Source organism: Apium graveolens, chromosome 9, assembly GCF_009905375.1.
Source record: "Apium graveolens cultivar Ventura chromosome 9, ASM990537v1, whole genome shotgun sequence".
NCBI lineage: Eukaryota > Viridiplantae > Streptophyta > Magnoliopsida > Apiales > Apiaceae > Apium > Apium graveolens.
Window position 1 is genome coordinate 245817388 of NC_133655.1, and position 9934 is coordinate 245827321.

Here is a 9934-nt window from a genome sequence, read left to right on the forward strand (position 1 = left end):
AGAAAGTGAGTCACTCACTGACATTTTTAGTAGATTCCAAAAGCTACTAAATGCTCTTAAATTACATGGAAGAGTCTATCAGACTAAAGACACCAATCTGAAATTTCTCAGATCTCTTCCAAAGGAATGGAAACCAATGACAGTCTCATTGAGAAACTCACAAGATTATAAGGAGTTTACTTTGGAGAGACTATATGGCATTCTGAAGACCTATGAGCTTGAAATAGAGCAGGATGAAAGAATGGAGAGAGGAAAGAAGAAAGGAGGATCCATTGCACTAGTTGCTGAACTGGAAAAGGAGAAGGAAGTGAAGATGGAAGCTGTGGAATCAACTTCAAAGGCCTGTGAAAGCAAGGGTAAAGGGCTAGCTGCAGAAAGTGAAGATTCTTTGAGTTAAGATGACATGGAGGACATTGATGAGCACCTAGCATTCCTTTCAAGAAGATTTTCCAAGCTCAAGTTCAAGAAGAACTTTGGAGCTGCCAAGCCAAATAGAAACATGGTGGATAAGTCAAAATTCAAGTGTTTCAAATGTGGCTTGGCAGGGCATTTTGCAAATGAGTGTAGAAAGTCAGATTCTAGTAAGAAGAGATTTGAGTCTGTGGATTATAAGCAAAAATACTTTGATCTACTCAAACAGAAGGAAAGGGCTTTTATTACACAAGAGAATGACTGGTGTTAGGAATATATGTGCATTAGTTTGATGATATGTTTAACAAAACACTTAAGTAGAAATTCAGTGTCTGTAGCCTCAACGGATAAGACCACTTTGGCTATCCGTTGATGGTGTAGCTTTACTTAGAAATAAGTCTAGTGTTGTAGCATATTTCAGTCTCTGTATTTAAGATGTAATTCTTAGAAGTTGAGAGAAACTATGAGTCATGTTGACTACTAGAAGATATGCAGATAGGAAGGCCAATTGTAAATATTTCATGCCTTGTAATTTTGTATAAATGAAGTGGTATCAACGGATGACTTAAAGACCTTCAACGGATGAGAAGCTAAGCTTCAACGGATGTCTCTAAAGCTTCAACGGATAACATCCTTCAACGGATGAGTGCATCAACGGATGAAAGCTTCAACGGATGTTCTGTTGATTAACCGTTGATAAGTGGTAGTTGTACCTACAAACAGAGGCACGTGGGTGAACAGAGATAACTGAAATGTGGCAGCCTAATTTCAGGAACATCAGAAAAAGCAGCCGTTCTACTCTAGTATAAAGAGACATTAAGTCAACAAAGTACTGGAGTGAACTGGAGAAGAAACAAGTGGAGATCTTACTTTATTATTTTATTATATCCCTATAATTATTTGGAATCGTGGAGTCTGGTCAGATTTATCTTTGCTCTGTAGCTGGATAATTGTGTTTAAAGCATGACCTTACTCTCATATATGGTGGCTGGATCTTGAATGGACATAGTATCAGGCTTCAGGTTTGATTTTGTGGTGCCAAATGTGTTGGTAGTTTTTGCTGGCTCATTTGTAGTTGTTTCAGATTGATTCAAGTTGAGAAAAACTTCTTTGTGGTTTTTCATTCTTGGTCCAGGGGAAGCCTTTGCTTAATTTTTTTACCAGAGAAGCAGCAGAAAGAATGAAATGGATAGCAGAAGATTATTTCTAAGCAAGCTTATTGTGCTATGAGCAATGTTATAAAAATCGGTAATTGGAACAAAGGAAAAATCTGATTTATTTTATTTGAAAAATCTTGATTCTTTCAGGTTCATTTTGTTTCCGGCCCGTTAATTAAAGGTATATAAAAGGTTTGCAGAATCTTTTTAACACCCACTGATGTCTCTATATATCTTTATTTGGGCATCTCTCCTTTCTTGAATACAGTTCAGTAGTTCACTAGTCGACATCGATACCAATTTCTGCCAATATTCATTCTTTTACACGAAATTGCACAGAAAATACATGCAAATTCCACCTACTATACTTGACTAACAACTTAGATTCTTAATCAAAATCGTCATGGGTGATTTGTATTTTGTATTTTATCTTGTAATTTAGTGAGAAAAATCTTAAATATATTTATTTTTTAATAGGAAAAAAGGGTCTGTATGTTGGACTATAAATAAGTTCACTCAACATGAATATTATACAAGTTATTAAACACATCAGCTACATATCAGCAAGAACTAAATGAATAATTTACAGGCGCTCGCAGAGGTTCATTATCGTAAAGGATCTGAGAGCACTAAAGAATCTGCAAACAGATTCTTCCAGGGCATGCAAAAAGATAGAAACGGAAAAGTTGATTATGTAGAATTCAAGAACTACCTGACAAGTAACGGCCATGGTTACTACGCGAAAAGAGTCCTGTTTAACAGATTAACCAGCAATGGGCTTTTGGGTTTTTGGGAAGTCATGACTCTGTACTATATAATTGGAACTAGAAGGCCTTTCTGCAAAAAGTGTGACAATTTTATGGCTGGTGACTATTTTGCATGTGTGAAATGCTTTGAAGGCTCTAGACACCCTTACCGCATCTGCATCCGTTGTTATGGACGCCCTGCCACTGACCATAAGCACGGCTCCTGTGATCGTCCCAAATTCTTGGACAATAATGCCATGTTAGCAGCTGGGAGGCTCCAGCCCCCTCAGGTATAACATGCTCAACTACATATAGGTAGCCAGTTCAATGTCATCCTTGTATTGTTTTATGATAAATTTGTTGCAGGACTTTAGGAATTTTATTGATATTTTATTAAATTTATTGCAATACCTTAGAAGTTTAACTTGCTTATATCTTCAATAGTATGTGTAAGATTCCCTAACTTTCAGGATTTACCTAATTGATTGGGCAATATTGTAACTTTTATAAATATGATGCAACAAGGACGAATCAAAGAGAACAAGATATAAAGTTGGATGAAAAGGAAAAAAAATCTGGATAGAGGAATTATGTGATAATTTGAATTTGGTTTTGTGATTTATCAGGCAAGAATTGAGCATCCACATCGGCATACCGATCATAGCTCCCAAGCTATAGCTCAGCCGCTGACTCAGCATTCTCGTGCCTTACAGTCCTCCCAAGCTATTGTTCTGTCAATGGTTCAGCATTCTCGTCATCACAGGACTGCCTCACAGCCCTCTCAACCCGCCTCTGGGAGAAACGTAAGCTCAATTGTGTTCGGAATTTTTCGTTGCAATAAACTAACTATACGCACCTATGATTTAACATAACTATGCATCCAACTAATTAGGTTGCGAGACAATATTCGTCCACAATCCATATACTACATTTTAGAAACTTTTATTAGCCAGTACCAGGTAAAATGGGTTATTAAAACTAGTTACATACTTATATGTCTGCATTTTTGTGAATGTAATCATATCATTTTAATAGACTAATAACGCGCAACAACCTAGGGAGGGCAGTCAAAGAGTTGGAATCAACATTAAAATGTAGCATCCCCCATCTGGGCATCGACCATCCCTAGCTTCAGTCCTGGCGTTGCTGTGTTTTACCTACGTAGCTCATGCTGTGAAAGTTACAACCCTTACGTGACTATAATCGAGCTGCAGTACGTGCGTATCTTATGCTGTGAATAAAGTTGCAGATGGATGCTTTGTGTTTTACTTGTTGATTTGGTTATTTATGTATAACTCTTAATTATTGTACTGCTGTTCCATAATAAGGCTTTAAGTTTTACTACTTGGTTTTCTATGTTTGTAATAAATAATTCTGTTATAATCTTTCTAAACAAGATTTGCGGAGTCTTACGTTTATAGATCCAAGTTAAAGAAGCTCATTATTGGCAGCTCAATTTCTTTCAAGAAGAAGAAGTTTGAACTGAATTGCTTTATTAAAGTATCACGCGTTGCCCATATCATACACATAAAACAGTAGCACTTCCCACCTCCACCTTGCAAGAAATCCAGTTCACATCTAAAAACATCACATTTCAACCGATTATGTATTAGGCTTTCACAGGATTCGTCCTCCTCGACACACCATTACAACCCACCGTTACAATTTGCTCAATCACTATTATGGGTCCACCCACTGACAACTTTATATCATCGTAAAAATTGGAAATCGGACTTAATTGGTAGATGAACATTTCAGAGATTAACCAAAGTTCAGAGATTAATCGGGTAATCGGAATAACTATGGGTCATTAATCAAATTTAATTTAATATTATTTTTATTTATAGATAATAATACATATAATTATTTTACTATTTTGATTATACATATATAGTTTTTATATATATTTATATAAATAAATTTAAAATAGAGAACATTATTAAAGTAAATATAATTCTTAAAATCTAACTTATGAATTGAGATCAGTTTGAGATGAAAAAATTAAGAAAATTTATTATTTAACCATTTAAAATATAAATATGTATATGAGAATATTACTTTTCTTAAAAAATTTACAAGTTTAATATTTTATTTTTATTTTTCTAAATATTTTTTCAGATTTTTAAGAATAAAGACGATTTACCCGATTTTCACTTAATCAATTCGATTTACTACCGAACGACGATTAATCGTCAATTAATCCTGATTTATTGCCGACTTTTAGAACACTGGTTTATATATTCCTTAAAACATTGACTAACGACTAATTTTTCCCCACAACTTTTCTTCCACAAGATTTGAATTTTCGCCATTTTTTAAAAGAAACGAGCAAGATATCATCATATTCAGAGATGTTGGTGTAACATCCCACATCGATAATAATAAGAGTGTTTGGAACTTTTATATATACAAGTCAACAATTAATATGTATCAAAATCCCTAGTTTTTTTGGGCCGGCCTGTAGTGGGTTGTTGGGTCCGGTACGCATTAGGTTGCGGCCTTGGATGTTATAAATGGTATCAGAACTTTGTCCAGTCAGATGTGGAAAGGCACTATCCGGGTTCCGTATCTATTTGTAAGATCGACGAAGACGTCGATTCTATAAAAGGGAGTATTTGTAACATCCCAAATCGATAAGAATAAAAGTGTTTGAGATTTTTACAGATACAAGACAACAACTAATGTATACCAAAATCGCTAGTTTTTTCGGATCGGCCTGTGATAGATTATTGGGTCCGGTAAGCATTTGATTGTGGACTTGGATGTTATAGTTGGTAATTGAGCGCGATTGAATAGTGTAAATGGTTAATATTTTATTCTTTGTTCTCTTGTGAGAGTTCCATTCTGACTCATCCCAAAATTTTTTAAAAACTTTAAGAGACTATAACCCATATTTATGAAAGAAAAATAAGGCTACTCCCTCTGTCTCTTAAAACATTTCTTCTTTGCTTAAAAGCACAGGTTTTAAGAAAATTACATAATCTATGCTTAGTAATGATTGGGTGCACAATGTTAGAGGTAGATTAGCTAAACTTTCCCCCATTTTACTTTTTAAAATGACAAGTTGACAACCAATCAAAACACAGTATTACACATACATCAATTGGTAGTAACATTACACTTCTCACATACAAATATAAAATTAATCTTCATTACAGTAGTCATTATAGTACTCAGTTGATACAAAACAGATTTTTTAAATTTGCTCCTCTACTTATAAAATCTACTCTATTGGTTAAATATGAATGGTGATGAATTCTTTCTTTTTAATCTTAATGACCCACCGCCACCTGAGCCTTCATACATGCAACATCAGTTTGATTTAAATGAACCATCCGTTAACAAGACAAAAACGAAGCTTAGTACAGAAGCAAGATCATAAATTTTTATATTCCTGCTAAGCCACCAGTCAAATGAAAATTTAGGAAAACCTTATCAAGGTGCAATTAAAGAAGGCAGCAAGGCAGAGTTATAACATGGCAACAAAGGGGCATAATTCAGGAAGGAAAAGAATTCATATCACACCTAGCCTCAGTTTAATCAAGTGTTTAATCGAAGAAAGAATTAGAGCGGAGGAATTAGGATTCGTGGGTGAAGAGAGAATTGAAGGTTGTATTTAATCCAAGAGCGAATAGAGAGGGGTTGGGAAATTAGTGTTCATGGGTGAAGAGTAGTAAAAAGGAGTTGTGTGTTTTGTTTTATTTTTTATTTTGTTTTTGATTTGGTTTTGGTTTTGGCACAATTTTTAAAATAATTCTATGATTTAAAATGAAAATAGGAAAAATATTTTAAATTACCTAAAAAAACGTTTTTTGGAGTGGGTGAGTACTGGTCTAATATTTAGACCAGTAGCTTTATCAGAGTAAATTGCCAGGGACAAAGATGTAGTCGACATCCTTTCAAGAAAAAAAAAGATGGAACGGAGTCGGCATCGCCTAGAGCACAAGTGGAAGTACAGGTAAATTACCTCTTTGAGTTGTCCAGGGAACTCCCTCTAAATTAATATTGTTGAAACCGAAAATTATCATGTTTAGAAACGTTATCACATATTCATATTGAACGTGTTCATATATGATATACTATTACTCGTTATCACGTCACTTTAGAAATTATTAATTTAGAGTGTTCTACTCTGATATTTTTTGTTTAACAATAAAAATTAACACCGTAATAACTTGATTTACCATTTCTCTCTTTTTTCACAGCAATTAGCAATCCTCCTACTCGCCAAAACAAGCAATCTCTCTTTTTTATTTTACCATTTCTCTCTTTTTTCAATCCTCCTAATCGACAAAACAAGCAATCTCACCTTTTTATATAGCAAATTAGCAATCCTCATGATCAACAAAACAAGCAATTGTGCATCGTTTTGGCATATCTTAATTGATGAGCTCTTGAGTAATCTCAACCAGGCTCTTTGAATCTCTACATATCTTATTATTAAACAAGTTTAAGTTCAGTCCGAGATTTAAACTCGAACTCCATTCATCAAATACAACTCAATTCAATTTTATTTGTCTTCCTTGTTAGCTTGGGTTAACCAACAAAAGAACAATAACAATAGCTGTTAAAAAAATTCAAAGCAAATAAACAAGTGTTAGATCTTACACTAAAAACATACCTAATATACTGCCAAAATTTAGGTTTCAACTTCTAATACTGATAGTGATCCAGTTTATTTCACCTCCACTACAATTGATAACATTTAGATACTACAATTGGATAAATAGTGAGTTAATGCGTATATTAAGATTTAGGAATAAGAAAACATGACATAATCTAATTCAATCTTCATATCACAAATTAAACCAGCAAAATCTATCAATGTCATAAGAAACAGTGCAATGCTAACTGAGAATAAGTTTTAACTGAAATACGTCCACAAGGACAAAGTACAGTAACAAAAATAAATTTTGTAACCACTGGTCTTCTAAAACAGAGAGGTTCCCTTTCCCTTCTTGTCTCCACCAATTTCAAAATGCTTGCATCTCTGCACACCAAATATAGAGCATTTCAAGTTGAAATGTACACTAAAACGATATGAAATGTTAGGGCATATGATCACTAAAAATAGAGAAGCTAACCTTGATAGGATGCTGCGACACATGTTTGCAGCCCTGGCACTGCAGCCTCAGCACAATCTTTTTGGTGGTTTTGGCCTGTAAAAGATAAGATATTAGGATGACAGAATTAGTCAAAAATAGAGATGGCATCAAAGAGTAGGACACCTATGACAAAAAAACAGCCCTGAATAGATTCAGTTCTTAATGGAAAACTTTGTTGTTTCTTTCTCTTGTTTGACAAAAGAAGTGCATTAAAGGGAGACTCCTTTAGAACACAAAGGAATACAGCATTGCAAAATTCTTTAGAATACAAAAAACTGGTAGGTACCTTCTTGTGGAAAACAGGCTTTGTTTGTCCACCATAACCAGACTGTTTGCGATCATAACGCCTCTTTCCTTGGGCAGCTAAGCTGTCCTTTCCCTTCTTATACTGGGTCACCTTGTGCAAGGTGTGCTTCTTACATTCCTTAGACTTGCAGTATGTCTTCTTGGTCTTTGGTACATTCACCTTCAGGAGAAAAAAAAAGGTGTTAAAATATTACAACTTAAGTATCACAACTTATAGTTAAAGCTAATTTTTATCTGCACTCAATCTTTAACAATGATGATACTGCTAGTCGACTGACATAACACTTGAAATGAACATTCCAACACATCCAGGTATTAACATATATCAATTAACACCCGAGCTAGAATGATAAAGAAAGACCAAATTTACCATCAAATAGTAGTGTCACAAGACTGAATAATACAAACATGAAACAAAAAACTTTAATAGTTACCTAACATTATCAAAACTTTAGCTGATGGCACCTAAACAGATAATTCTCTCTAACGGTCCAGTTCTACACATGATCTTCACTGAAATTTTCATTCTATCAGCTTTAACGAAAGCTCTTCACTAACTCCGCTCTCAAAGAATAAACTTCCTAATAAAGTTTTCGGGAACTCACAAATGAATGCAGGATATTTTTTGGTGATGTCAATCAAACATACCATACATGTCCTAACAAACATTCGAACATTAACACAGGCTTTGCTACACGAATAATAATCAACAAAAGCAAAATATCCAACTAGCTGAGAGTCGAGACTCAGTTAAAGCAAATAATATCAAATCCTTTAGAAGTGATGTTTGAAATGATGCAACTAACATAACTTCTGAATACACTATTTCAAAAACTTGAAAATTGGAATTACTGTTCAATAAAACCCCTATTAATTTTAGTAAGATAATCATACGTAACCTCAAAGTGGCATAATTAACGAAACCAAATAATCAGATAAGCAAACAATGTTGTTGAATACAGATACAGAATACATATATATATACACACAAGATTAAGTGAAGAGGATAAATTACCATGGTTGAAGCGCAGCAGTGAGATGTGGCGGCGAGATGTGAAAAAATGAAACCAAGAAGCACAACAGAGACTGCAAAAGAGGTTTGGTTATAAGGATTAGGGTTTTCTTTTATTGGGCCTTATTTAGGGCCTTCATAACGTACTGGACTTAAAAATTTACAATAGTCAAAAGCCCAAAGTTAAGTTTAAACCTGGATCCGGATTTTCTTCTCGTTTTGGGGAAAAAGTTGAGTATGACGAGGATAATGGGATTGAAGTTTAATTTTCATGGACAAGTATTCGTAAATATATATATAGAGTCTTACTCTAATATTAACTAAATTAAAATACAAATTACAAACTACACCTCCCACATACAACTACATAAAATTCCCTCCATTTTTAATTGAATTTTTCTCGTCAATTAGTGAACTCTTTTTAAAATCTAACTTCACTATATTTTTCTACATCATCCAACAATCAGTATGAATATCATATTTGATATGTTTCGACAATAAATCACTAATTATGTTTACGAGAATCACTAAAAGTATTCGTTCTGGATTTAGTACTCGTTCTGGATTTAGTACTGATTTCAGTTTACTGATTCGGGTAAATTTAAATACTGATTTGTCATCAAAATATAGCAAATATGCTATGCAAATCGATAAGTGGGAGATGAATAAAAATACGGTGAAATTATTTTTTAAAAAAAGTTAACCAACTAACGGGAAAAGTAAAATTAAAAACGAAGGGGAAAGTGATTAAACATGTGGGTCTTATTGGTTTGTAGTTTGTATTCTAATATTGGTTTGTAAATTAGAATACAAACTACAAACCAATGAGACCCACATGTTTAATCACTTTCCCCTTCGTTTTTAATTTTACTTTTCTCATTTGTTGGTTAACTTTTAAAAAAAAATAACTAGCTCTATTACCCGTGCAAGGCACGGGCTAGCTCTATTTTGACAAAAATTATTGGTGATTTTTCTGTACTCATTTACGATATTTGTGTGTTACTAATACGATACTTTGTGGTTCAAGTTAGAACGATTAATGCGGCGATGAATATACTTAAATTTATAAGTTAATCACCTGGCATTAAGCTGACTAAGTAGATATTTTACAATAATCAGTAATAGTGGAGTGTTATTTGATCGACCTTCTTACAACGTTTCTCAAAGAACATGACGTTGTCTTAGTGAACGATATAC

At 33.8% G+C, this 9934-nt stretch overlaps 2 protein-coding genes across 6 annotated transcripts; one reads left to right on the forward strand and one right to left on the reverse strand.

The window, feature by feature from the left end:
* The first annotated feature begins 2083 nt into the window (after positions 1-2083).
* On the forward strand, positions 2084-3658 carry LOC141682786 (uncharacterized). 5 transcript variants are annotated; one of them, XM_074487481.1, is made up of 4 exons: positions 2084-2604; positions 2941-3117; positions 3207-3273; positions 3350-3658. In XM_074487481.1, the coding sequence occupies exons 1-3, from the start codon at positions 2143-2145 to the stop codon at positions 3261-3263; spliced, it is 696 nt and encodes a 231-aa protein (XP_074343582.1). In that variant the 5' UTR covers positions 2084-2142; the 3' UTR covers positions 3264-3273; positions 3350-3658. The 5 variants fall into 5 exon arrangements, 4 of the variants coding, with proteins under 4 accessions (XP_074343582.1, XP_074343583.1, XP_074343581.1 ...); XM_074487482.1 differs by having other exon boundaries at positions 3373-3658; XM_074487480.1 differs by lacking the exon at positions 3207-3273.
* A 3431-nt stretch (positions 3659-7089) lies between these two features.
* LOC141682634 (large ribosomal subunit protein eL42-like) lies at positions 7090-8895 on the reverse strand. Its single transcript, XM_074487339.1, has 4 exons — positions 8741-8895; positions 7706-7885; positions 7399-7473; positions 7090-7304 (listed from the first exon to the last, which is right to left on the reverse strand). Exons 1-4 carry the CDS (start codon positions 8741-8743, stop codon positions 7245-7247), a joined length of 318 nt encoding a protein of 105 aa, XP_074343440.1. The 5' UTR covers positions 8744-8895; the 3' UTR covers positions 7090-7244.
* Positions 8896-9934: the final 1039 nt, after the last annotated feature.

Coding starts and splice junctions, on each gene's coding strand:
- LOC141682786 (XM_074487480.1), top strand. CDS start 2,143: ATGAATAATTTACAGGCGCTCGCAGAGGTTCATTATCGTAAAGGATCT. Junction 2,605..2,940: donor GGAGGCTCCAGCCCCCTCAG/GTATAACATGCT, acceptor GTGATTTATCAG/GCAAGAATTGAGCATCCACA. Junction 3,118..3,349: donor AACCCGCCTCTGGGAGAAAC/GTAAGCTCAATT, acceptor TCATTTTAATAG/ACTAATAACGCGCAACAACC.
- LOC141682634 (XM_074487339.1), bottom strand. Junction 7,474..7,705: donor AGCCTGTTTTCCACAAGAAG/GTACCTACCAGT, acceptor TATCTTTTACAG/GCCAAAACCACCAAAAAGAT. Junction 7,305..7,398: donor TGTCGCAGCATCCTATCAAG/GTTAGCTTCTCT, acceptor TTTGGTGTGCAG/AGATGCAAGCATTTTGAAAT.